The sequence below is a fragment of the Enhydra lutris genome, unplaced genomic scaffold, assembly GCF_002288905.1.
Source record: "Enhydra lutris kenyoni isolate GAN:26980312 unplaced genomic scaffold, ASM228890v2 scaffoldscaffold122, whole genome shotgun sequence".
In the NCBI taxonomy this organism is placed as follows: Eukaryota; Metazoa; Chordata; class Mammalia; order Carnivora; family Mustelidae; genus Enhydra; species Enhydra lutris.
In genome coordinates, this window is record NW_019154206.1 from 443,266 (window position 1) to 471,174 (window position 27,909).

General features: G+C 52.4%; 2 protein-coding genes and 1 long non-coding RNA gene across 3 annotated transcripts in view; 2 read left to right on the forward strand and 1 right to left on the reverse strand.

Annotated features, from left to right (window-relative positions):
- The window catches only part of LOC111139855 (zinc finger and SCAN domain-containing protein 22-like), a 135,779-nt gene that overhangs the window by 18,797 nt on the left and 89,073 nt on the right, over nt 1–27,909 (forward strand). The window lies entirely within an intron of this gene.
- LOC111139882 lies at nt 215–3,329 on the forward strand. The gene is made up of 3 exons (XR_002640120.1): nt 215–624; nt 1,596–1,715; nt 2,979–3,329. It is a non-coding gene; the product is annotated as an uncharacterized LOC111139882 (long non-coding RNA).
- LOC111139840 (zinc finger protein 837) lies at nt 12,259–13,876 on the reverse strand. The gene is given in 4 exon segments (XM_022492250.1): nt 12,259–13,183; nt 13,185–13,327; nt 13,329–13,718; nt 13,721–13,876. Coding segments are annotated over 4 exon segments (1,614 nt in total).

Below are 27,909 nucleotides of genomic sequence, written 5' to 3' on the forward strand. Positions count from 1 at the left end.
CAGAGAGAGAAGCAGACTCCCCGCGTAGCCGGGAGCCCGATGCGGGACTCGATCCCGGGACTCCAGGATCATGACCTGAGCCGAAGGCAGTCGTCCAACCAACTGAGCCACCCAGGCGTCCCACAAACAACATTCTTTAGCCTGCCTGTGTATAGACTCATAAGCATACCTGGCACATACACGGTCCAGGTGGCTGGCTATGTGGGACAAATCGCAAAAACATCCATCCGTACAGAGCATATACATTACATCTATGTTTGCTCAATACACGTGCGCCATCTTCCCTCATAAATAATCATACATTTCCTTACCCTTTTATCAAGATGTACATCAAGGATTGTTTGGATTTTTCCTTCCTGTCTGTTCAAGTCTATTTCAAGGTTGCATTTGTTCCTTCAAACTGTACTTACTGGAATTCTTTTACCATCCCTAGATCTTTGTTATAAATCTGCAAAACCAGAAGATCTAAGGCAGGCACACGTACTATGTCTGCTCATCAATTGGACTTTAATAGAGAACATATATCACTTTTAATCTTCCCACCATTTATGTTACAATAGGTTCCCCCCCAAGTGATGCCAGCAGGCCACGTCCAGGGACCCAGAGGGGGCCCCTCAGGACCAGGTAAGAGGGTCCTTGACTTCATGTAGGCTCAAAATCAAGTGCGAGCTGGCAAGAGGTGAGAGCAGAATTTATTGAAGATATAGAGATAGCAGATGCAGACGGAGTGTCTGGGAGACTCAGAAAGGAAAAGAGCATGAGGCTTGTCTTTGTTTGGGGCCTGGGAGCTTTTATGGAGAATGAAGATCTGGTGTACGTGCCCCCCAGGCATCCAGGAAACCTGGGAGAGCATCTAAGACTATCTGACCAAGAAGGATGGGATACAACACTGGGCTGGATCAAATGTAACTACCCATATGGGCCAACTTGCAAATATTGGGTTTAAGGTGTTGGATTGAGTAGCTTGAGGGAGATTTTTGTTTGGTAGGTTGACCTGGACTCACAGTACCCTAAATTGGATGAGGCCGAATTGCCAGAACTTCCCCGGTACAACATGGAAGAAGGAATCCAAGGGTGTAGGGGCATAGGAACGTTGGCGTAGATTTGTTATGTGTGATCATACAAATTCATAGTAAAGAGGAGGACGGCCTTGTTTTAATGACATTGCGAAACAGGTTAGTTGGGAGGGGACCTGCATCCCTGAAAAGTGCCAGTGCGCTCCAGGCCAGTACGGCCTTGGGAGATGCTGCCATCAGGACTGATTTCGGAGATCAAAGGCCAGCTTAACAGAGCTCAAATGACAGAGCCCAGCAGAGATGTGCACACTAGCCATCACCAGCAGCAGCAATGAGGTGGTGATCAGGATGTTTGAACCCTCAGAGGGGCTGCTTCTGTAGGAAGAGGTTTAGGATGACTTCGGGGACTTAAAGAGTCTCATCTTCAGGGAAATTGTTCTTGCGAGTGCTTTTTCTCTCCCGGTATGCAAGGACCACCACAATCACCTTATTTTCACGTGGCAGGGACAACAGCACACTTGCATGGCTTGCTCAAGGGTATCAACTCAACTTTCTTTTTATCTGTTGTAATCTCTGTAGAGATCCTGATCAGCCTGACTTCTGACAGGACATCACACCCATGTGTCATTGCTACTACCGGGATGACATTGGCTGACTGGACCTAAGGAGCATGAAGTAGCAGGTCCATTAGACCATTATGTGAGTTAAACACATGCCGGGGTCTCACCTCCTCTGTTGAGTGCCCAGGGATCCGGAACATGTTAAGATAGCCCCCTCCAAGAAAAAAGATCAGTTGCTGCAACAGATAGGGTCTACCACTTAAAAAGAGGAATAGGGGCACCTGGGTGGCTCAGTCAGTCAGGCGTCTGCCTTCGACTCAGGTCATGATCCTGGGATCTGGGATCGAGTCCCATGTCAGGCTCACTGCTCAGCGGATAGTCTGCTTCTCGCTCTCCCTCTGCCACTCTCCCTGCTTGTGTGTTCTTGCTCTCTCTCTCAAATAAATAAATAAAATCTTAAAAAAAATAAAAATACAAAAGAGGAATACAGGAGGCCTCTGAATCCTGGACACAACATATATACCTCAGGGTGCTGCTCCAGTCTGTCTACAAGGACGGTTTTGTGTGGGGCCCACGCAGCAGGTCCTGGATACAAAGTCCGCTGCTCTGGCACATGGGGCCTATTACCAGAAGATCTAGTGATGCCTCTGGATAGCTTCAATGTGTCGGGCAAATAAAGATGCTGTGTTGAGCCTCTGGCGAGCCCAAACAGAATATAATGCTGGTTTCAAAGCAGTATCTGCTGCACACCCTCAAAGTTCCAGCAGTAGCCAAGGTCCAGCCTTCTCAGAGGCCCAAGCCCCCCCTGAGCCCCTTGGCCTTCATAAATCCACCCCTTGTCTTTTGCCAGCCCAAGGGACAGTAAGGGCTCTATGCTTAAGAGTCTCTGGGTTTTCAGTATTCCCTTGGGTTCCTTTAGCCTTACAAAGCTAAATAATCAAGTCCCTCAAAATCCCTAGGGAGGGAGGTTTATCTGCCTGCCTCCTCCCTGAAGCAGCCCCCTTCTGGCCCACCTCCCACCCATCAATTGGGCCAGATGCTCCCGCCCACCCTGCTGCAGGGAGATGCTAGAGGTCAGGTCTGGGCTCTCGGTGCCAGCCTCTTCTCCCCTCGCCTGGGGCCAGCTTGAAGCCTCCCAACTGAGCAGTCAGGGTCGGGTGGAGAAGTCCCCTCATAGCACCGGATATGGTGCAACAGGGCTCAGTAACCCTTGTGATTAGACACTGCTACCCCGGCAGACAGCCCAATAGGGTCCTCATCATCTGTGAGTCCTCAGGCCCATCCGGTCCTCTCTGGGGCTCTGCTCTGGAGACAAGATGAGAAGGAACTTCCCAAGCTAGAAAGGATTCACACTAGTCAGGGTCATAGCTCCAAGCATTCCCTCTCCCTGCTTCCCTCACAGACTTCTGCAGGAGGCTGCTGGTCCCAGACCCAGGAACCCAGGGGTAGCTGAGGGCAGAGAGAGGCTCCCTAAAATGGCGGTGGGGGCAGGAAGCCGGACAAACCCACAGACCGCAGGGGCACGCAGTGGGGCAGGACCAGGTAAGAGGGTAACGAAAGCCAACTGTATGGGAATCCTGGCATGGGAAGCCACAAGGGGTGGTGGTGGCCGGGCCCGAGAAGCGGCCCTGTGCAATGCCCCTGCATCCCAGAGGAGACACGGACCCACCACCTTCCGGAGAGGGCCCCCTGAGGGTGCCAGATGGAGCTGCCAGCTCACCCCCTGGGGAGGAAAGGGCAGTGGGTGCAGGCCAGGGCTGGGGGGGGCGATGCCCAGAAGGTTGCTTGGGAGCCTGGAAGGGGCCTCTGAGCTGGAGTGCTACCAGAGAACTAGTCTCTATCAGAAGAGGCCCCAGCACAGGTGGAAGTCCTGCCTGGGCACCAGGTGTGGGAGCTGGGAGTGGTGGGCATGGCTGGCAGTAGGGAGCTCCCCCTCGTGCTTTGTGGGTGGTCTGCTCCCACCCTACCCAACCCACCCATTCTCTCACTGAGCTCCCAGCACCTGCGGTGGTCCGGCTGGCTCCCCCTCTAGCTTCCCTTCCGGGAGGCCTTCCTGCTCGCCACCCTGCGTCCTCAGCTCCCCACCGTCCTGCCCCTCCACCCGGCTGTTTTCCCCTCACTCTGCAGCCTGCCAGAATCCCTCTGCGTTGCCAGGAAATGGGTCAGAAACCTGCTTGCTCAGGTTGTCATGTGGGGACTGTGACAACCCCAGATGTGCGGGTGTGCTGCTGGGTCCACAACCTGCTGAAGTATTTCAAGCTGCTCAGGTTTCTTTTTATTTTATTTTATTTTTTAATATTTTATTTATTTATTTTGACAGAGTGAGAGAGCACAAGCAGGAGGAACAGTGGGGAGAGAGAGAGAGGTAGAAGCAGTCTCCCCATGGAGCAAGGAGCCTGGTGCGGGGTTCCATCCCAGGACTCTGGGATCCTGACCTGAGCCTAAGGACTGAGCCACTCAGGCGCCCCTCAGGCTTGTCTTTTTATAATGGACCCCTGGCCACAACTGTGGAGAGAACAGGAGGGAGGGGTGGGGGGGAAGCAACTGGGAGGGGAAGATGGCAGGACCCCCCCCCTTTGCCCTAGGCCTCCTGCTGCTCACCAGGGTCCCAGAGTAAGGCCTCTGACCTTCTGGCCCTTGGCTTGAAACAAAAAATGCTGTGCAACCTCGAATGCAGCTGAGGTGAAGGGGAGGCAAGGAAGGGGACTCATGCAGCCCTCATTCCTGGGGAGCCAGCTGCGCTCTGGATCTCTGTCTCCTAGGGTTCTGAGACAAGACCACCACTGATGAATGGATAAACAAAACATAGTGGACACCTACAACCAAACATTATTCTGCCATAAAAATGAAATGAATGAAACACAGATACATCGTAATAAGATACATGAACCTTGCAAACAGTACACTAAATGAAAGAATCAAGACACAAAAGACTTCACATTGTATGATTCTGTTTATCTGAGATGTCCAAGATAGGCAAATCTGTAAGCAGCAGGAAGTAGATTAGTGGCTGCCACAAGCTGGGAAGAAGGAATGGGGAGTTTGGTTAATGGGTATGGGGATTCTTTCAGGGTGATGAAAATGCCCTGGAATTAGCCTGTAGTGACAGTTGCACAAAACGTGAACATACTAAAAAAAAAAAAAAAAAAAAAGCCACTGTACACATTAAAAGGGTTAATTTTTTTAAAAGTCACCAGCCAATTTCAAAAGGTTACTTATTATATGATTACATGTATATTACATCTTGAAATGACAAAATTGTAGAAAAAGAAAACAGAAAACCAAGGGGTTAAGGAAGAGGTGGAGGCAGGGGGGAAGTAGGTGTGGCTAAAAGGGCAACTGGAGGAATCCCAGGTGGTGGAAATACTCAGTATCTTGATTATCTATTTGAATAGCTTGGTTATCTACTGTAGTTTTACAAAATGGTACCACTGGACAAAACTGGGTAAAGGGTACATGGGATCTATTTGTATTATTTCTTACAGATGTGATTTTATAATTATCTCAAAAATGTGTTTTTTACAAGTTACCAGAATTCAATAAAAATCCTTATTTAAGGACCCATGGCTTCAGGAGTCGCATGTTTCTAAGGATGGAGCCTGGCAGGGATATCCCTCCAGCCAAAACCTATGCTTGGCAGCTGCCCAGTCCTCTGTCCCCTCCAACTGGGCGCCCTGCTTGGGAGTCTCCCCATCTTGGGATAGTATCCAAATCCCTGAAGGTCATTCCTGATTGCCTTCAATGCTCCAGCCTCCCCACCGTCCTCTCACGGACACTGTGTGCCCCTTTTCTGCCTGAAAGCCTTGTCCCCCACTTTCCCCCAGAATGCCTACTCACATGTTTTGTGGCCGCCCCTCCAGTCAGTCCCTATCGCCCACGCCAACAACCGGCTCCCATCGGACAGGACACACGTGACTATTTGTTTCTCTCCCCAGCCCCCAGGATCTGGGCTCTCACCTACTGGGGGCTGGATGGAAAACTACTGAGTGGAAGAAGGGGAGGGACCCTGCACAGGAGATGCCCAACGGGGTTTCCGGTCTCGGGGAGCGCTGGGTTGGCGGCACACCTGGCAAGTGAGCGCGGAGGCTGGGAGTTCGCGCGCAGAGGGCGCCGGCGGAGGCTCGGCGTTGGGAACCAGCCTGGCGCGCCCTGACGCGGCGCGGGGAGGAGGTCCGAGTGGATGCGGGAGGAACGGAGGAAGGAATGACGGCGCGGCCTCGGGAGCGCAGCGCGGGACTGGAGAGCAGGAGGAGGAACGAATGAATGCGCACACGGATAGACAAACAAATCGGAGCCGGGTGGCCACCAGCTCCGGGCGCCGAGGGCGGAACCAGACAGCGGGAGGATGAATAAACGCGCGAACGAACGAACGAACCCGCGGGAGGAAGGGACGCTGCGGAAGGAAGCGACAGACGAGGCTCGCGGGACCGAAATGCGAGCGGTGAAGCACGAGGTGCGGATCGGCGAGCCCCGGGCTCGGGGCGGCGGCGCACGCCCACCCGCTCTCCTGCGACGGCCGGAGACCCGAACCCTGACCCTCGCTCACCGCCCTCGGCCCGCCCCGGAGTCCACCTGGCGCGGCCGGGCTAGGACAGCGCCCGGGTCAGCACCCGGGCTCGGGCCGCGGGGAACGGGGAGGGGCGCGGGGTGAGCGCAGGGTGTCCACCGAGATGCTGTCGCGTCCCCAGTGCGACCTTGCGCCTCGCGGTACTCCTAGTTCCTCCCAAGTCGTGGGCTTGCGTCCTTCGGTTTCTGTAGCGATGGTCCAGCTGCCCTCTCCCCGGCCAGTGTCCTCCGTTGCCGTGGATACGCACCGCCCTTTTCCTCAGCCCCTCCCCTGCCTCACTGACACACCCAGAGGGACGGTGGGGGGGGGGGGGGACACGCACACGCACACGGCCGCTCAAGGTCGCCGGGATCTCGGAGCCCGGAACCAAATCTGGAGAAAGAACCGTCCTGCAGCCAGAGGGATGCACACTCCTCACCCCTGTCCGTTCTCCGGCCACCAGGTCCTCTCTACAAACCCAGGGACCTTGTCCAGCAGGGGCCGGCAGGGAGCCGGTGCGCATCTCACATACCTAGCGCTGGCCCCGAGGCCCTTCCCTGGGGGACAACGCGCCCAAGCTGGAGGCACTATTTGCTGTGTGAAAGTTTCTCAGTTGCCCCGCTCTCCGTCCAGGTGGTCTGGACGAGTGTGGACGCGTGACTCAGGCATACCCGGATTCCGTTCCCCTTGGCCCTCAGGACTGACTCAGGATCTATGTATGAGGAGCTTCCGCCTGTGAGTTTCACGGGGCAGGAAGTTCTTTCTGAGCTATGAAGGCTTCCACTTTGTATGGAACTTTAAACCGTGACTAGCTCGCAGGTAGGACAGCTGCAGCTTTCTGGACCCATGAAGGGAGAACCTGTCAGACAATGGAGCCCACATGAGAGGCAGAATGAAGGGCAGTGTTATTAGTGTCCTAGGGCTCCTGTAACAAATTACCACAAACTTATGGCTTAAAACAACGGAAATGGATTCTCTCACAGTTCTGGGTGCCAGAAGTCTGAAATGAGTATCACTGAGCTGAAATCGAAGTGTCAGCAGGCCTGATGGCCCTCTGGAGGTCCTGGGGAGGATCCGTAACGTTGCCCTTTTCAGCATCTATAACTGCATTCTCTGTATTCCTTGTTTATGGTCCCTTCTTTCATCTTCAAAAAACTAATAATTAAACAAAATCTTTGACACATGTTCATTTCATATTTGCACAAGTCACAATTTTAGGTTGTTGGTTTTTTTTTTTTTTAAAGATTTTATTCAGGCGGTGCCTGGGTGGCTCAGTGGGTTAAAGCCTCTGCCTTTGGCTCAGGTCATGATCCCAGGGTCCTGGGATTGAGCCCCGCATCAGGCTCTCTGCTCAGCAGGGAGCCTGCTTCCCCTTCTCTCTCTCTGCCTGCCTCTCTGCTTACTTGTGATCTCTGTCAAATAAATAAATAAAATCTTTAAAAATAAAGATTTTATTCATTTTATTTGTCAGAGAGAGAGAGAGAGCACAAACAGGGGGAGCAGCAGGCAGAAGGAGAAACAGGCTCCCGGCTGAGCAGGGAGCCTGATGTGGCCCTTGATCCCAGGACTCTGGGATCATGACCTGAGCAACCAACTGAGCCACCCAGGTGTCCCACGATTTTAGTTTTTAAAAAAGATGTATCCTGGGACTTCTGGGTGGCTCAGATGGTTAATTGTCTGACTATTGGTTTTGGCTCAGGTCATGATCTCAGGATTCTGGGATTGAGCCCCACATCCAGCTCTCTGCTCAGCATGGAGTCCTCTTGAGTTTCTTTCTCTCCCTCCCTCTGCTCTTCCCCTCTATGTTTGCTCTCTCTCTCTCTCTCAAATCAATCAATCTTAAAAAAAAAAAAAAAAAGATGTATCCTTTAACAGCAGGTAACTACACCTGCAGTAACCAACAATTCCAGGACCTCAGTGGCTCAACACAATACAGATGTCTTTTGTGCTCATGTCACAGTGTGAAGTGGTCAAATGACCCTCCTTCCAGAAGGCGGTCCTTGATTCAGGGACTCAGGCTTCTTCTATCAGGTCTTAGCTATTCCTTACAGCCTCCTCAGAATTTTCTGCCAAATCTTCTCTGTGCAGCTGGCTGATGAAACAAGCAAAGAAGATGATGTAGGCCATGTCATGTTTTCCATCACTTCTGTCCACATTCCATTAGCCAGAACTCTGTCACATAGCTCCGTGTAACTGCCGGAAGCCTGAGAAATGTAGGTTTGTGAGGAAGAGAAAAGGGGCTTTGGGGGCATTTTAGTCCATCTGTACATGGGACCCACAATGTGCCTTCTATACAGAGGTTCATCTTGGCAGCACTCAGGGTCCAGCAGAGTCCATCATACTTGGATTGAACTCTCCCAAGGGCCTGCCTGGTTCTGTAATGTTTGCTCCTCTAGACTAGGGAAACTTTTTCTTAAGTTATCTGTAACTTATAGATATGTAAAGGTGTTCATTTGTAAACGAATCAAGGCATTCAACTTTTCTCTCTATCTGAACCCTCTGAAACCAAAAGGGCTCAATAAGTATTCTTCCTTGGCAGTCAGTCATTTGCATAAGTTCAATAAGAATCTGTTCTCCTTGTAACAGGACAGCATTGGACACTGGTTATTTTACCAAGGCTTTGACTGGAACGTCATATTTGAAAAGACTCAGATATGACCAGCTTAAAGGAACTAAGGTTGACTTTGTAAAACCTGGAGCCATAAAGCCCTTTGGAACTGTTGGCCTGATACCTTGTTTACAGAGTTCCCCGCAACCTCACCAGGTGAGTAAAGAATGTCACTCCTTGGTAGGTGCAGAGCCTCAGAAAGAAGAATTCGCCCAGGTCGACTGGTATTGCAGGCATGTCTGATGGCAAGTACGTGGCTTGGCTTCTGGCCCGGAGAGGCTACTAAAAGTTCAACCTAGAGCTTCCTCATAAAAAGTTCCAGCAAAGCAGATTCTAAAAGATCTATATGAATTCTCACTGTTCTTGCTGAGCTTATGTAAATAATAGGCCAAGTTTGTTAAAAACTGGACTAGTTTCTCAAGTGAGGTAGTCCTGATTTGGCTATCTCTGGAAATGAGGGTTATTTTAGAGAGAAAAACTATGTTTTAGTAACATGCCTTTATGGGTGTCAAATTCTAGATTAGATTGTTATTAAATGTTTGTTTACCTAAGCTAGATAACTTAAGGTAAACTTCAGAGAAGTTGCACGATAACTCGTGTAAACGATCTTGCTTTTGCCAGTCAGTCAGCGCCCGATATAAGGAGGAAACTTCAGAAAATTGAAGGAATTGAAAGGAAAAATCTGACTGAGTTAGTGGGAATAGTAGAAATAGCCGCTGAGGACTATGGGTCGTGCTTGCAGGGGACGAGAGCTCTCTTACAGACTCTGCAGGGAAAAATATCAGGTGTCAGCAATGAAAACACAGCTTTGTAAAAGCCACGCCACTTACTTAGGCTTTGGTCTCCATGAGGGAGTTTCTTGGGACGTTGGGCTACTGCAGGCTGTGGATACCGTGGTTCGTGGAGATGGCGTGACCTCTCTACGAACTAAGGGAGGACTCACTATGGTAGAATGGACTAAATTAGACTATAAAGGAGATTGGGCTAAGACTAGAAGAAAGTTATTAAGCCAAATACATCAGGGAACTCATTTGGGGACACGCAAGTTTTTTTTTTTTTAAGAGTTTTTTTTTGTTGTTTTTAAAGATTTTATTTATTTGTCAGAGAGAGCGGGAGAGAGAGCGAGCACAGGCAGACAGAATGGCAGGCAGAGGCTGAGGGAGAAGTAGGCTCCCCGCCAAGCAAGGAGCCCGATGTGGGACTCGATCCCAGGACGCTGGGATCATGACCTGAGCCGAAGGCAGCTGCCCAACCAACTGAGCCACCCAGGTGTCCCGGGACACGCAAGTTTAAAAGAGCTTATGGGGGGGCACCTGGGTGGCTCAGTGGGTTAAAGCCTCTGCCTTCGGTTCGGGTCATGATCCCAGGGTCCTGGGATCGAGCCCTGCATCGGGCTCTCTTCTCGGTGGATAGCCTGCTTCCCTCTCTCTCTCTCTCTGCCTGCCTCTCTGCCTACTTGTGATCTCTGTCTGTGAAATAAATAAATAAATAATCTTAAAAAAAAAAAAAGAGCTTATGGGCAAGCAGTTCTAGGTTTCTAAATTAGGGCGTATGGCTGAAGATCTGGTTGATAGATGTGTTCAGTGTCAGGTGGTAAATGCGGAAAGAACTAGAATGGGAAGAGAGAAAAGAGAAAGAGGTTGCTATAGCAGAAATGACTGCTCAGTCTGTACTCCAGTCACTGCAGGCATTATAGTCTGTCTTAAAAAAGCCCATGCAGGGATCCGGACTGCCCACACTGGGCTGGAGACAGAGGTGGAGCCACCTCCTCGCCAACCCAGGGACTTAATTTGGATGCACTGCTGCCAAGTGGGAGGCTTGGAGCCTCGCTGGAAGGGACCGTTTACTGTCATCCTGACCACCCCCATGGCAATAAAAGTAGAAGGCATCAGGACCTGGATTCACGCAGGTCACGTCAAACCGCCCAGGACGAGAACACCCCCCAGAGGTGGATGCCGCTGCCAATGGACCCTGCCAATCACAGACTAAAACTAAGACTCAAAAAAACAATGAGTTCATTAAATTCATTGTTGGCCCTGTTGTTAAGATATAGGCGGGAGGTATAAGCAATTGCGAATAGAAAAGGGGGGGCTTAACTTACTGTTTCTGATAAAAGGAGGGCATAGAACTGGCTAAAAAGTCAAAGATTTGACTAGTCTCCAAAGAAAAGGGGGGAATGTAAGGACCTATTTAGAAACTGTCCCTGCTCCCCTTCCCCCAGGGGATTTACTTGGAGACAAATCCCGGAAACCAGCTTCAGGTAACAAAGCCCAGATACTAGGGTGGGTCAGGCCAGGTGGAGACATCTGATCAGTGGGGGGGGATGCATACTGTCTCCCTGGTTACCAAGGAGGATGGGCCCCGCCCTTTGGGAGCCTTTTGGGCTCCAATCCCAATCAAGGTGTAGTAGGCTGGTTCAAATGTTTACTAGGGTAAATTGTAACTCAATTGGTCACCTAGCATCACTGTGGTTTCCTGTGTGTGTTACAATCTCATTGGCCACCTGTGCGTGGCCAGGCCCGACCGCATGGCCTTTGCCCTTAAAAGCTAGGCTGTGAAACAGAGAAGGGTCGCCCTCTCTTCTAAGAGGTGCGGCCCCGAGCGTTTGGTTAGATTCTTGATGCTTGGCGCGAAATAAAGCTTTGCTTGACCTTCGCTTTGTATCAGTCTCGCTCCTTTAATCACGGACCCATTATTGGGGCATAACAGTAACTATATATATATTGCTGTGAAAGAAACATGTTGGTAGCTCCGGGCCTCTGGTGGACTCCCACCTATGTGGTGGCCACGCGGAATTGTGGCCGCACACTTGGTTCACATTCTTGATTCCTCCCATGCTGCAGGAGATGGCATCCAGCCCGGAGTCCTCTGACTGAAGAGCACTGGCTGGATCACAGGCCTCGACTTGACATGATGAGGTCCCCACTTGCTAATCACAAGCCAGGCCAAGGCTGCCCGGGAATCCCTCCTCCTTCCAAGGGGAGCCCTCTGCGTAGCGAGTAGGAGCCACGGTGGGGGGGGGGGGCGGTAGGGCAGGCAGAGGCCGTGCCCACGAAGCCCGTGGCCATCGGCCCCAGGATGGTCACTGCATAGTCCCTCTTCTGAAGCCCAGGGAGGCCAGAGATCATCATCTCGAAGACCAAACGGAGGAGGCCGGGCCAAGCGACACTAATGGGTGTGCAAACACCCACAGGACACCAAGGGCTCACGAAGCCCCCTAGGCAAGTGCAAGGAGAGGTCCTGGGGTCAAAAGTCACCTCCACCATTCTCTGCCTGTGCCCGGGGGAGTCACGCCCCCGCTTCCCCACTTTCCAGCCTACCCGGGAGGCGGAGCCGGACTCCCGAGAGCCCACGCGGCCTCCGGCTCACAGCGCGCTCCACGCGCGCCTTTATTAGCGCTTCGCCAGAGCCCCTCGCTGTGCGCGCACCCGCAAGGGCGCAGGACGGCGGGAGCGGAGGAAGCCTGCGGACGCAGCGAGTACCAAGCGGGGTTCGGGGAAGCCCGGCGCCGTTCGCAGTTTCGCAGGCTCAGGAGGCGGCGCGGCCCGCGTGCCGCCTGCGGTGCTCGTTGAGCTTGGAGCGCTGGCTGAAGGCGCGGCCGCACTCGGCGCACGCGTAGGGCCGCTCGCCCGTGTGCGTGCGCCGGTGGCGGACCAGGCTGCAGTTGCGCACGAAGGCCCTGCGGCGGTCTCGGCGGATGTAGGGCTCCTCGCCCGAGTGCAGGCGCTCGTGCTGGCGCAGCCCGGAGCAGCCGCGGAAGGTCTTGCCGCGCTCGGGGCAGCTGTAGGGCCGCTCGCCGGTGTGCGCGCGCCGGTGCTGCAGCAGGCCCGAGCGGCCCTTGAAGGCTTTGTCGCACAGCCGGCAGGCGTAGGGCCTGGCGCTGCTGTGTGTGCGCCGATGGCGACTCAGGTTCAAGCGCTGCTTGAAGGCCTTGCCGCACTCCGGGCACGCGTAGGGCTTCTCGCCAGTGTGCACGAGCCGGTGCTCCACGAGGTGTGACAACAGGGCAAAGGCCTTGGCGCACTCTGCGCACTCGTATGGCTTCTGCCCGGCAACGGGCACCCGTGGAGGCCCCCGGGTCCCCTCGCCACAGTCCCCACAGGGCGGGCACCCTAAGAGGCAGGACCTCCGGGCCAGGGCCCGGCTGTGGCGGTGGTGCTCGGCCGAGTGGGTCTTCTGGTGGCGGTGGAGGCCAGAGCAGCGCACGAAGGCCTTGCCACACTGGGCACACTCATAGGGTCACTCGCCGGTGTGGATGCGCTCGTGCTGCAGCAGGCTAGAGGTGCGTGCGAAGGCCTTGCCGCACTGGTCGCAGACGTAGGGCCTTTGCGCCAGGGGGTCGGGGGCGCCGCAGCCGGGACCCGAGGCCTGACCACACTGAGGACACATTAAGGGGCCCTCGGCCACCTGCGGCTGCTTGTCGGAGCCAAGGCGCTCGCCACACCGGCCACACCGTTTCCTGCGCGTCCGGCAGGGCCGTCCAGGGCAGGGCCGTCCAGGGCAGGGCCGTCCAGGTCAAGCCCTCGCGGCAACGGCAGGCCTGGGGCAGCTCCTTCAGGGGCTTCTGCTGAAAGAGGGTCACTTGCAGCGTCTTTGGGAAGCGTCTGGGTGCCTATGCGCTGTTCCTGCGACCCCTCCTCTGTGTGGACCTGGCACAGCTGGGTCCTGGGGCAGCACCAGCACAGCAGCTGGCCTCCACAGTGATCACACACCAGGGGCTTCTCCTCTGGGGGTGTTCTGTGATGCTGTGCCAGGCAGCAGCTACAGCTGGAGGCCCTGGCATTGACTGGGCACCAACAGGGGCCCTCCCCAGCATGTGGCCTCTGGGGAATGACTAGGTCGGGGTCCTGAGAGGAGGTAGGGCCACATGGTTCTTTTACCAGGGGTCCTGCTCCTGCACTCTGGCGGGTCCCTGGACTGGGGCTCATACCAAGGCCCCAGCTCCAGGAGTCCCTGCCTTGGGGAGCCGTCTTGCCACCTGCTGTCCCTCCATGTAGTCTCCCTCCTGAGAGGGGTGTCTCTTGGCCGGGTCCTCTGCCACGGGCCTCCACGCCATCTTGGGCCTCTCCTCCTGGCCCCTGTCGGCTCCCTGGAGATCTGCCTTGGGGATGCCTCCCTGCCTGGAGTTCTGGGCCCAAGCCTCCATCCTGGGGCCAGCCCCCAACAGTGTCCAGGATGTAGGATCTGGAAGAGCAGTGGAGAAATGGAGGTTGGCAGTTCCCAGGATGGGAGAGGTGAGAACTGTCAAAGAATGATGACCCCAGGACTGATGGGGTTGCCCCCACCTTTCCATAGCCCAGGGAAGAAAGAAGAGAAATGACATCAGGCAGTGAGAATACTGGAGCCTCCTGCCCTGACTCCTGACATCTGCCACGGTCTAGGATGTCACGGAGGCCCTAGAAAGCATCATCCCTACTCTTCACCAGTTGCTGGAACACCGTCATCCTTGACTTGCCCCTCCCTTTAGCAAGACATACCCCAATTACAAAGCTGCCCACGCCCCAGAATCACACTCCACTCCCAACCACCAGCTTCCTGGCAGCACGCCCTACTGACTCCCTGCCTTGACCTGGCCCAACCCTCTTCACCTGCCATCAGCCAGGTCTTCTGGGAGGTGCAAGGTAGGGCTCATCCGACAGCAGGGCTGGCCACCAGCTGTGCCCCTCCCCACTTCTACCAAGCAACGTTGGTTCTCTCAGGTCTGGCAGCCTGAGAAACGGGCATGATAAATGTAAAGTGAACAGCCCAACTTGGGGGCCCTGATCATTCCAGCAGCGACCAACATCAAGAAGGCCCGATGCCTCCTGTTACTATTTCCAAATTCCACTGTGGCTGTTAATTTTCTATTGCTGCCGTAACAAATTGCCACAAATTAGTGGCTTAAAGCAATGCAAATTTATTAGCTCACAGGTCTGGAGAGAAGTCCTGAAGCCAGGTTTCAACAGTGTTGCTTCCTTCTGGAGGCTCAAAGCCTGGATCTGTTTGCTTGTCTTTTCCAGCTTCTAGATGCCACCTACTTTCCTTGTCTCATGTCACCATCTTCCGTCTTCAGAGCCAGCAGTGAAACATCAGACTGCCCCTCCTGCCTCTTCTATACAAAGACACTGTGATCACACTGGGCCCACCATAAATAATCCAGGATAATCTCCCACATCAGGATCCATTATCATACCTCCTAGTCCCTTTTGCTGTGTGAGTAACAGTCACAGGTTCTAGGGACTTTGGGGAAAGGTGGGGGGGGGTGTTCTGCCTACCACAGTGGCTTTTTCTGAGCTCTTTGTATGCTTTACTGGGAAAACACAGTGTATGAATCGAGATGCCACTTAGGTGAAACAAAACTGAGTGTTTCGTCCGCAGTCCTGAAGGACACACGAGCAGCTCAGAGCAGTCCCATCTGGGTGGGGGCTTGCTTAGCAGGAGACAGTGAAAACATGTAGAGTGGGACAGGTGACTCTGATGTGCAGCAAACGTACAGGAAGGGGTCAGGCTGAGAAGGCCCACTTGGGGGGTTGGAATATAGAAAGGAAAAGGACAAGGGGCACCTGGGTGGCTCAGTTGGTGAAGTGTCTGCCTTCGGCTCAGGTCACGATCCCAGGACTCTGGGATCGAGTCCCATGTCGGGCTCCCTGCCTGGCAAGGAGCCTGCTTCTCCTTCTTCCTCTTGCCTGCTGCTCCCCCTGCTTATTCTCTCTTTCTTATAATCTCTCAGGGGCACCTGGGTGGCTCAGTGGGTTAAAGCCTCTGCCTTTGGCTCAGGTCATGATCCCGGGGTCCTGGGATCGAGCCCCGCATCGGGCTCTCTGCTCAGTGGGGAGCCTGCTTCCCCTTCTCTCTCTCTCTGCCTCCCTCTCTGCCTACTTCTGATCTCTCTGTCAAATAAATAAATAAAATGTTTAAAAAAAAACTTTCATTAACAGTGGAACTATTTTTTAAAAAAGATTTTTATTTATTTATTTGACAGAGAGAGATCACAAGTAGGCAGAGAGGCAGAGAGGGGGGAAGCAGGCTCCCGGCTGAGCAGAGAGCCCGATGAGGGGCTCGATCCCAGAACCCTGAGATCACCACCCGAGCGGAAGGCAGAGGCTTTTAACCCACTGCGTCACCCAGGCGCCGCTTGTTCTCTCTTTCTAATAAACAATTAAATAATCTTTTTTTTAAAAAAAAGATTTTATTTATTTACTTGTCAGAGAGAGAGGGAGAGAGAGCGAGCACAGGCAGACAGAATGGCAGGCAGAGGCAGAGGGAGAAGCAGGCTCCCTGAGAGCAAGGAGCCCAATGTGGGACTCGATCCCAGGATGCTGGGATCATTACCTGAGCCGAAGGCAGCTGCTTAACCAACTGAGCCACCCAGGCATCCCACAATTAAATAATCTTAAAAAAAAAAAAAAAGATAAGAAAGGAGAACTTGCTTGTCGATTAGGTTACTGATTAATGACAGTCACTAAAAGAGGACTGACCTGTTAAAGAGGCCATGGTAAGAATGAATTCTTCCTACATTCTTGTTACTTCCAGAATAAATATGGACGTGCCCAGCACAGCCTTTGAGGTACGAATATGTGACCACAGTAAATCAACAGCTCACTGAGCATGATGGCTCAGGTTCTCATCCTTTTGCTTGGTTCCCTTTTCTGTGCAAGGCAGATTATCCCTTTCTCAAAAGTTCCAGAAATTCTGGACACCTGGGTGGCTCAATTAGTTAAGCATCTGACTCTTGATTTTGGCTCAGGTCATGATCTCAGCGTTGTGAGACTGAGCCCTGCTTGGGCTCTGTGCAGTATGTGGAGCCTGCTTAAGATTCTCTCTTTCCCTCTGCCCTTCCCCACCTCTCCCTCTTAAAAAAAAAAAAAAAGTTCCAGAAATTTGAGTCTATTTAGTGAAATGGTTTTCACCAACTCTCCCTTGACCCATTGCTGTTTTTCTGTCATTTTTGCAAATTTCTAACAAGCAGGTCCCTGGGGGCTACCAGTGGGTTGAAATAACATGACTTGGAACTAAAAAGAATCAGGAAGCATTTGGCCAAGTCTCTCTGCACGTTTTCAGCCAAGGACACTTCAGAGCAAGTAGACGTGGTTCTTTTCACGACGGGGCTGCCAGCCGTCTCTGGTGGATTACCTTGCCCTTGGACATCACAACCACAATGGCAGAAATCGGCTGACTTGGGAGTGAGAATTAGACATGCTGAGGAGGTCAAAGGTGAAAAGTGCAGAGTCGCACACGTTCCCCAGATCACAGAGGGGTCACGGCAGCCACTCCGCCACCAGCGCTCTGCTCTTCAGGCTGCTGCCTGCTGCAGTGTGGGATGCTGAAGGGTCCGCAGTAAGGGTCGTTTGTCTGGTCACATACTCAGCAAGTAAGCAGTCGGGGGCATGCTCCGAAGAAACGAAGGTGGCAATATGGACAGGAGCACACACTGTGACCTGACGTTACTCAGATAGTCCTCACTCCAGTCACATGTGGTACTAGCAACCCTCCTGTGACTTTCAGGCCTGTGTGAGTCTGGCCTTCAACCCAAGGTAGGTGAGGCCACCTTTCTCCAGCTGCACCTCAAAGCCACTTAGTGTCTGGGTGGACTAAGACTTCACAGGGCCACTTTCAGACCCAAAAGGAGATCAGTCCTTGCTGGCTCTCTCTCCCATGGGTGGCACCGATGGGGGCTAGGGAATCCAACATCTTCCCCACTGTGGCAACTACCACTACGTGCCTTTGTTTCTCCGCCTGACAATTTAGCCACCTAGAGCTTGAGACCCAAGCAGAGGCACTCAGAGCCCCCAGAGTGAGAGACTTCAAGGAAGCAGGAGGACATCTGGGCGACACTGAACATGGGCATGTTGTACTCCAGTGCCAGACTGTCCATGGTGCCCTTATAGAGGGAGGCAGCAGGAGGACGTGAGGGGCACGTCTCTTTCCCAGACACTTGGGATCTGAGCCCGAGGTTATTCTCCCCAGGTAAGAAATGGCTACTATCCTACCCCTATACTATGTTTCTGCCTGTCTTCCCTGAGACTGGACTATGCAGCTCTCCAAAAACAGGCGTGAGGAACGACATGGGCTAACTAGGGAGCAAGCAGCCGTGGGCTCCATGTGCCCACCTGTGCTGACTACCCTAACAGTAGGTGGACAGGAATCTAACCCGCAATAGACACCGTGCCCAGGGTTGAAGGACCGTGACTCCTGCAGAGCCCTCCTTGGACCCACCTAGGGAAGGTCAAGGGACGAGCTTTCTCTGGAACATGCAGCTTGCTGTGCAAATACAACAGACAAGCTGGGGGTCCAGTTTCAGAAGGTGTCCCTTGTACACTGGCACTGGCAAAGCCGTTGTACTTTGTACGTTGGACCCACTGCGGGTAGACTGACCAGCCTCTTCCAGCTAAGTCTCCACACTCAGACTTTATCCGAATGAGGACAGATGGGCAGGAAGACCTGGCAAAAAAGGCAATTGCACAACACACTCCCACACAGCTAGGGGGAATTGAATGTGATGCAACCAGCTTCTGTGGAAAACGGCCTGGCAGTTCCCCAAAAGGTGAAACACGGTGTCACCACATGACACGGCAGTTCCACTCCTAAGTGTCTCTCCGGGAGAAATGAAAACGGGCTGTCAAGAAAAACTTACACACGGATGTTCATTATAGCATTTTTCATAACAGCCAAAAGGTAGAAATAACCCAAATGTCCAAAAACCGGTGAATGGATGAATGAAATGTGGCGTGTCCACACCAGGGAATATTACTCAGCAACAAAATGGGATGAAATACTAATACACGGATGGGCCTCAGAAAACATCATGCTCAGTTAAAGAAGCCAGACACAAGAAGGCCACATTGTGTAATTCCATTTATGTGAAAACCCAGAATAGGCAAATCCACAGACACAAAGGGTAGACTGGTGATTGCCAGGGGCTGAGGAAAGGAAGAATGGGAATGGGGAATAATGGTTTCATGAGTATGCAATTTCATTTTGAGGTGCTGGAAATGTTTTGGAATTAGACAATGGTTGCACAACACAGTAAATATAGTAAAAACTAAAATATGTTAATAACCAACCTCAACTGTACACTTCAAAATGGTTCATTTATGTTACAGGAACTGTATCTCAAAAAACAACAAAGGAAACCGCCCGCAGCACAAAGCATTCCTGCCTCCGGTGTGCAGCAGAGCCCTAGAGGTGAGCCTGCCCTGCAACACCCCGGAAATCATCTGAGCCCCGGCGGGCCATAGGGACAGGGAAGCGTGGGACGGAGGGGTGTGTGTGTGTGTGTATGTGTGTTTAACAATACTTTCATGATGAGAAAAACAAGGTCTTCAAAACTGCTAGGTAAAAATAAAATATGAACTTCCCCCACATGCCCAAGTGGATTGTACACCAAGCAGAGTTTCCACATCACTGGCTTAACCTCTGTGTTAACAGCATTCTCCCCTGGACCCAGACTTCTCTTCAACCAGTGTCTCTTAATCCACTCATCTGAAGGAGAAAACTCTTGGTAGGAAGCTAGACACACCGGCTGTGCCAATGGGCATCAAGCTGGGGCCCAGGGAAATGCTTCATGGTGTCTTGAGGCCCAGGGCACTGTCGTCACTGATTTACAGATGGGAACAAAGGCTCAGAGTTGGCGAAGGAGCTCACACCCCATTCTGTCTGACCGTGGAGCCGTCCTCCATGCCAGGCTAGCCACTGGCTCTCCGCCGCCACCCACGGAATTCACCTTTTGCCTCTCACAAGCCTGCCTTGCATCCCCACCCCCGGCCTCCGCCTCTAAGCATGCAGCTTCTGCAGGGTTCCTTGGTCTGCGTCCCCAAAGCCAGGCCGACCCCTTGCAGTGGCCAGGCACAGAGCTGTGGGAGAAGCCATAAGCGCCGATATGGAGACGATCCTTTCTTTCCTCCTCATACAACTGTAACTCCAGGGTGAACTCTGGCTGCTCACAGAGAAGAGGGGGCCCCCACAGTGAGTGTTGAGCAGCAGGAAGGCAGGTACCCAGATTTCTGTTCCCGGGGAGGAATCAGGACTTCCATAATCATACTTTCTGGAAGCCCCACAGCCAGGATCTGGCATGATACCAAGTTGCAATGCCCCAGATGTGAGGGGCAGCAAGACCTGGGTGCCTGCCATGCCTCTGCCCCAGGGCTTCCAGTAAATGCTGTCCCTGCAGGGTCATGGTAGCTGGCCTCATATCCTGGTTTGCACAAGAACCTGGCGGCCGGAACAGGACCTCGTGCAACTCAGAATGAGCTCTTGGAACCTCAGGAATCCAGAGGCCAATGACCCACCGGAATGGGAGAACACATCTGGGACAGCCTGGCCAACCCAGGACAGCCAATCACCGTGGAATCAGTGGACAGGGCAGAGGATGGGTGGCCTGCAGTGTGATGTTGCTGCTGCCCCTCAGAACAATTTGTTACTTAAACTGTAACCCCTGGAGGATTTTACTAGTTGCCAAGCACATTTAGATACGGCCTTAAGAAAAACATATACTGGCAACAGGTCTTTGGGGAGAAGAACGATATACGACCGTGAAGCTGGGCAGCTGGGGATGCCTGGCCTGCCCAGGGTGGAACGGCGCCTGCTTCAGGGAAGCCGAGCACCCGGGAACGCCGGGTCAGCTCAGGGTGGAACGAAACACCGCCTGCTTCCCTTCTCCATTATCGCTTCTTTCTCTTCCCAGAAGCGCCCGTTGTTAGTTAGGTGAGTCCTTTGAATGTGCTTGGTTAACTAGAAACTTTATCCTCGTCCTTGCTTGTCCGCAGGACGTGACTAACGTTTGACCTTCATCGGTCCTTCTGTTGGCTATTGTTTCTATCTAATAAAAGTGAGACTGTGGAGTTGCTGGGGGCAGCAGTCCTTTTTGACTGTTGTCCCCTGCTCCCAGTCTCTTGTAGCTGTCTTGTTTGTGCCTAATTCTTCTCCCGCCACCGACTGGAAGCAGCAAGTGGCGCCCGAACAGGGACCAGACCCGATCTGATCAGAAATAAAACAGGAGAAGAAGCCCCAACGTGAGTTTTGCACGGCCGTGCCTTTTTCCCCGCTGGTGAGCTGTGGGCCATTATCGCAGGGTATGGGTAATCTAGAGAGCACAAACGATTATTGCCCTTACGTTTATTTATAGAGAAGGCTCTTGAGGCGGGAGGAGCAAAAGTCAGCAAGGGCCAACTTAATGGAGATTTAAAGGTAATTAAAGAACATTGCTCCTGGTTCCCTGTATTAGGGACTTTAGATTTACAAACATGCGAAAAAGTCATGAGTTAAAGCTTTCATATACTAAAGGAAAGCCAATTCCAGTTACTATATGGCCTACTTGGACTCTCATTCGCTCCGTTTTGGAGCCTTTACAAACCCGTGATTCAGAGAGCGAAAATGAATGTTCAGAAGAAACTAAAAAGGAGGAACCTGAACATGTCATCCAGGAGGAGAAAGAAACTATTAAGGCCACCAGAAAGGAAGATAGAAAGGAGGAAACTCCTCCTCCTTCAATAACAGAACAAAAGGTGCCCATGGCACTGTTGCCATGAGCTCCGCCGTTCTATAAGAAGGCACCATTTAGTGAAAAAGATGAAAAGTACATGCTATTGGCTGTTCAGAAAGGCCTCCTTGAAGCACAGCGAGCGGGAGACCTAGATGCCTTGCATTTTAATTTCCCGGTTATTATTACAGAACATGTCGCTCTAGGACAGGATCCTAACAACCCTAATGGTGTCTATGAAGCCAAGCATGCGCAATTTCCCTTCAAGTTATTGAAAGAACTAAAACAGGCAGTACAAAACTGTGGAGCTAATTCTCCATTTACAACGGGAATCATTCGAGGCATCGCAGAAGGCAATCGACTTATTCCGACGGACTGGTCATTGCTAGCAAAAACAGTTCTATCTCCAAGGTAGTTCTTGCAATTTAAAACATGGTGGCAAGATCATGCAGAAATAGCAGCTGTCCATAATAGAGCTCATGATGTTCCTGTTTCCGTGGAACAGCTCATGGGTCTTGGACCATGGGCCCAGGTTCAAGACCAGGTATTAATGAATGATCAAGCTATTGAGCAGCTCCAGCGTTGCTGTTTGAGAGCATGGGAGGAGAGAATAGAATCTGAGGGAGATAAGTGCTCTTCTTTTCAAAAAGTGGTACAAGGTCCAAGAGAGCCCTATACTGATTTTATTGCAAGATTGTAAGAGGCTGTCAAAAGACAATTTTGAGGCTGTGGATACTAGTATGCAACTGTTGGCTTATGAGAATGCTAATTCTGATTGTAAGAAGTTGCTAGCACCTTTTAAAGGCAAGGGAACATTGACCCATTATATTAAGCTATGTCAAGGAGTAGGAACAGAGACCTATAAAGCTGATTTGTTAGCTCAAGCAATGGCTGCTCTGACCACAGGAAAATTTGAAGGACAATGTTTCAACTGTGGGCAAGCAGGGCACAAATATTAATCTTTCTTTTGGATATCAAAATAGGCCAATATGTATCGCCAATCATTCCAGTTGCCTTGTCCCTGGTGATCAGAGATGGTTGGTGGACCTTCCTACAAACAATTACTTGACTAAAGCTCAGTTACATTTACTCTCCGTTAAAGGATTCCAAGCCTACAAATATCGCAGCTATAACGCAGCACCCCCTATTCGCAAATGCAAACCAACACAAATGTGGTCTGATGAGGGAATTCGCCCTTTATGGAAGGATTGTCGAGCTTCTCACCCCAGTATTGTTAACTAATGATTTCTGTGGAATTGTATGGGACTGGTCCCCTAAGGGGATGGCGGTCACCAATTGCACTGGGGAACCTTCCTGCTCCTCTTATCGAAAGTTAAAATGGCAAGTTTTTAATGATCCATTTTACCGCGAACCTTAGCTTCAGGAGATGCACCTCTGGTGTGGCTTGGGCAAGGACTTTCTATGCCATCTCCTTTTGTTGATTATCCTAAAAGACAAAAGAATTTATGGAAGGTCACTACTGCTTTAAGTCATGTAAGAGTTTGGAATGGCTCTTGCATTCATCAGTCTAATAACTATGCATTTTGTTTTTTCCTTTTGGATGAAGAATGGGGAAGAGCTTGTGTTAGAGATCCCTATTTTTTTTTTTTAGATTTTATTTATTTATTTGACAGACGGAGATCACAAGTAGGCAGAGAGGCAGGCAGGGAGAGAGGAGGAAGCAGGCTCGCTGCTGAGCAGAGAGCCCGATGTGGGGCTGGATCCCAGGACCCTGGGATCATGACCCGAGCCGAAGGCAGAGGTTTAACCCACTGAGCCACCCAGGTGCCCCGAACCCTATGTTTTTGTTATTGGAAAAATGACTTTTATTCATACTAACAGAGAAATAGACTGTCTAAACTGTAAGATGTTCACCTGTGTAGATAAGAATGTTTACGCAGACAGTTCTGTCGTTCTTTTAGCTAGAAGAAGAACAGGCATTTGGCTACTGGTGAAGCAACACCGTGTTTGGGAAAGCGCTCCAGATGTACATATACTTTTAACAGTATTGAACTGGGTCCATAGAACAAAAAGATTTGTTGGGTTGCTTATAACAGCTATTCTAGGAATTACAGCCATTACTGCTACAGCTACCACTGCAGGAATGGCCTTGCATCAGACTATACAAACTACACAATTTGTACAGAAGTGGATGAGAATGCTAGCAAGGCCTGGAATCAACAAACGATCATAGATCAAAAATTAGATGAACGTGTGTCTGATTTAGAAACAGCCATGATATATATATAGGAGATGATCTTCAGAATATAAAGCTTAGACTTCATATTTTATGTGATTGGAATGTTTCTTCTTTCTGTGTTACTCCCCATGCCTATAATGAATCAGAAGTATCTTGGAGCAAAATTCGCCGACATATTACTAACCATTATGGTGATAATCTAACCTTAGATATTAAACAACTTCAAGATACGATTCTAAGTATTAACTCACTCATCATTACAATCCATTCCAGGAGTGAGTTTTACTCAGAATTAATGATATTCTGTCTGATTTAAACCCTTCTACTTGGATCAAACAAACTGGTCTCGGTGTTTTAAGTGGAATTCTTCTTTTTTTTTTTTTTTAAAGATTTATTTATTTATTTGACAGACAGAGATCACAAGTAGGCAGAGAGGCAGGCAGAGAGAGAGAGGAGGAAGCAGGCTCCCCGCTGAGCAGAAAGCCCGATGCGGGGCTCGATCCCAGGACCCCGAGATCATGACCTGAGCCGAAGGCAGAGGCTTAACCCACTGAGCCACCCAGGCGCCCCTGGAATTATTCTTCTTATTGCCATAATCTTTTTATGCTTAGTCCTCAGAAGCACGCGAAAATCCCTCCAACAACTGAAAAATCAAGAAGCTGCAAAATAACATTTCTACTCCTTCACAAACAAAAGGGGGGAGATGCTGCTGCCCCTCGGAACAATTTGTTACTTAAACTGTAACCCCTGGAGGATTTTACTAGTTGCCAAGCACATTTAGATATGGCCTTAAGAAAAACATATACTGGGGGGCGCCTGGGTGGCTCAGTGGGTTAAAGCCTCTGCCTTCGGCTCAGGTCATGATCCCAGGGTCCTGGGATCGAGCCCCGCATCGGGCTCTCTGCTCGGCAGGGAGCCTGCTTCCTCCTCTCTCTCTCTCTGCCTGCCTCTCTGCCTACTTGTGATCTCTATCTGTCAAATAAAATAAATAAAATCTTTAAAAAAAAAAAAAAAGAAAAACATATACTGGCAACAGGTCTTTGGGGAGAAGGACGATATACGACCGTGAAGCTGGGCAGCTGGGGATGCCCAGCCCGCCCGGGGCGGAATGCCGCCCTGATGAAGTTCTAGAACCTAGGTGAGGTTCGGTGGGCTGAGGTCTGGAGCTGATGACCAAGAAATAATTCTTGAGACATCTTTGGTGCAAAATGGTGGTTTATTAAAGCATGGGGACAGGACCCGTGGGCAGGAAGAGCTGCTGCCCTGGGTTGTGAGGGATGGCAGGATATGTACCCTGCAGTTGGGGGAAGGTGAGGGGAAGGGAGGTTTCAACGGAGATTTCATATACTAAAGAGGGCCTACCAGAGGCCTTGGCCTTGCGGTTGATCAATGTTGTCTTTAGGCCAGCCATTAACATCAAGATAGCTGGGAGATTTTTGGTGGGATGTCACAATCCTGCTATCAATCGTCTTTGTTAGTGAGATATAGGTTTAAAAGGGATTTAACTAAATTTACATTCCCTTCTACCTCAGCCTCCTTCAGTTTTGTTTATGTGGGGGGAGGGAGACATTAGGGCTGGAGGAATTGAGTTATTTGCTTCTGGAAAATGTGCTATTGTTAGATAGCTTCTTTGTTGTAAATCTCTTGGTAAACCAAAGGAGACTCCGGTCTTGCAGGAGGACTGTGATCTCTGCAAGTTAACTGTTTTTCTTTTAGGTCAGCCAGAGGTGCCTGAGGAATGTCACACATATTACTGAGGGGAGTGGGTGGAGAGGGGGTGCAAGGTGCCAGCTTTTGCTTTGTCCTCAGCCAGCCTCCTGCTCCCTCCTCAGCCCCTTCACAGAAGCTGGGCAGCTGGGGATGCCTGGCTCGCTCAGGGCGGAACGCTGCTCCTTCACAGAAGCCGGGCAGCCGGTAACGCCCGGCCCACCCAGGGAACGCCGCCTGCTTCAGGGAAGCCCAGCACCCGGGAACGCCCGGTCAGCTCAGGGTGGAACAAAACCGCCTGCTTTCCTTCTCCGTTATGGCTCCTTTCTCTTCCCAGAAGTGCCCGTTGTTAGCTAGATGAGTCCTTTGAATGTGCTTGGTTAACTATAAACTTTATCCTCCTCCTCGCTTTTCCACAAGACAAGTGGCTAATGTTTGACCTTCATCGGTCCTTCTGTTGGCTATTGTTTCTATCTAATAAAAGTGAGACTGTGGAGTTGCTGGTGGCAGCAGTCCTTTTTGACGGTTGTCCCCTGCCCCCAATCTCTTGTAGCTGACTTGTTTGTGCCTAATTCTTCTCCCGTCGCCGACTGGAAGTGGCATGATGTCACCCAGGACTGGGCAGGTTCCACCAAAGGAAGGTGTAGTGGACTGAATGGTGCCATATCCCAAAAGCTACATATATACCCTAACCCCCAGAACCTGTGAAGGTCACTGACCATAGTTGGGAAAGGACATTGCAATGAGATCATCACGCATTCCCTGGGTGGGGCCTAAATGCAGTAACAAGAATCCTTGTAAGAAAGCGAGAGTGCGAGAGAGAAGAGGTGGAAGCCAAGACTCGAGTGATGCAGCCACAGCCCAAGTGGCATCTGAAACCATCAGGTGCCACGACAATTTGCATGGGATGGTCTCTGCCTCAGAGCTTTCAGGGCCTGGAGCCCTGATGATGTCTTCAGACTTCTGGCCTCCAGAACTGAGAATAACTTTCTACTGTTTTAGGCCACCTAGTTGGTTATAATCTGTTACAACAGCCACAGAAAATCAATAGAGACTGGTCCAGCACCCCTCATAGGATGAATGGGTTTAGGTGTGGGGGCCCTCCTGATCTCTGGTGACGTCGAGTCTGATGGCTGCTCTGTGCAGAGGGTCAGGTAAGACTGGGTGGTCCCAGGAAAAAGCAGCAGCTCCCACCTAGCAGGAAGAAACCCTGAACTCACAATGTGGGGACCAAGGGCCACCCATTAGCCATGTTCACAGGGCATCTCCCAACTGTCCCTAGACACCTGCTCCCATAGGTGGCTTCCTGGGCCCATCTACAGTGACAGAAACCTGCCTCCCGACGTCGGACACACCAAGTGGCCGCCCACGGCCGAGGCTCCCTGCCTCTCTTGCCCTGCTCTCGGCCGGCACCTCCAGACTATCCTACCTGTACCCGGAGGGCCTTCAGTCATGAACCTGGGACCGGAGGCTGAACTCAGCAAGGGCTCCCGGGAGCGGGTCTCCCCGCTGCACAGCGGCCGTCCCAGCTGTTCTGGCAGTGCCTCCCCATCCGCCCCGGGTGAGCTCGCCCCGCAGCCTGAGCTCTCCCCCAGCCTCTCTAACGCTCTCCGGGCTGCTGGTGGACGGGACAGGACCACAGCGGCCACTGCTGGGCAAGCAGGAGGCTGAGCAGGGGACGTAGCCCAGGCCAGCCCGGCAGAACCGCACGACGACAGCACGTGGGGAAAGGCTGGCAGGGCGACCGTCCTCTGCGTCTGGATACACCCCACTGAGGCCCACGGCCGTCTGCCTGCTCCACGGGGCTCCACAGGCCCGCACTACGCCTGTCCTCCCGGTGACGCGCCACCTGGAACGTGGTCGGGGCCGTTCCAGGGCGCGGGCCAGAACGCACGAGTCGGAAAGCAGGGTTAGTGCGGGGACGAGCGACGCACGCGGGGCGGCGTGACAGCGGGGGAGGAGCGGGTCTCCGGCCTCCCGGCGACCGGAGCGGCGGGACCGGGCCTGACGAGGAGCCGGCGCCTGCACGCAAGCCGAGGCCGGCGGGCCGGCCGGGCCGCCAGCAGGAGGCTCGGAGCTTGATTCTGAGAGCCGCGACGGTGGGCCCCGGGCCTGCTGCCTCCGCACGTGGGGCTCAGTGTCCACGCTCTGGTGGGCGCCCGCGGCAGCCGGAAGTGGAGCCGACAGGCCCTCCCGGAACTGAAGGCCCGACCTGCGGTGGCCAGCCGGACCCCTGGGCGAAGCGGGCCGGAAACGCGCGAGAAAGTCCTCCGCCCAGAGCCCGCGCGCCGAAGGAGGGGGCAGGAGGCCGGTTGAGGTTGGGGGGTAGAGGCGCGCTGAGTGCCCGGAGGTCCCGGCCTCGCGGGCTGGAGTCGCGGGTACGTGGCGAATGCCACTTACTCGCTCGGGGGCGGCCCGCACGGGTCCCCTGGTCCTCGCACCGCACGCGGCGCAGAGCCTGCCACCCTCCGCCTTCGGGACACCGCGGCACTGAGGGATTAGAGCCTCTGCGAGAGAGAGCCGGAGCCCTCGCGGGGCCTGCTGGGAAACGTAGTCCCGGCGCGCCCCGCGGTCCAACCGCTGGACTCCGGTTGTCATGGCAACCGCGGCCTTCTCCGCCCAGTCAGCGAGGTAGGGCTTTTGTGTCTTCGGCAGGGAGACGGTGTCCCGGACCGACTGGGGCGCTTCCGCCTGTCCCAGAAATGCTCCGCTTTCCGTCTCCGTAGAGAGGAAGAGTGGGGCTGATACTGGGGGCAGCACTAGAAGAGCCCTCCCCGCACACGCTGGCCACCTACGGGGGGCTTCAGGAGTGAGA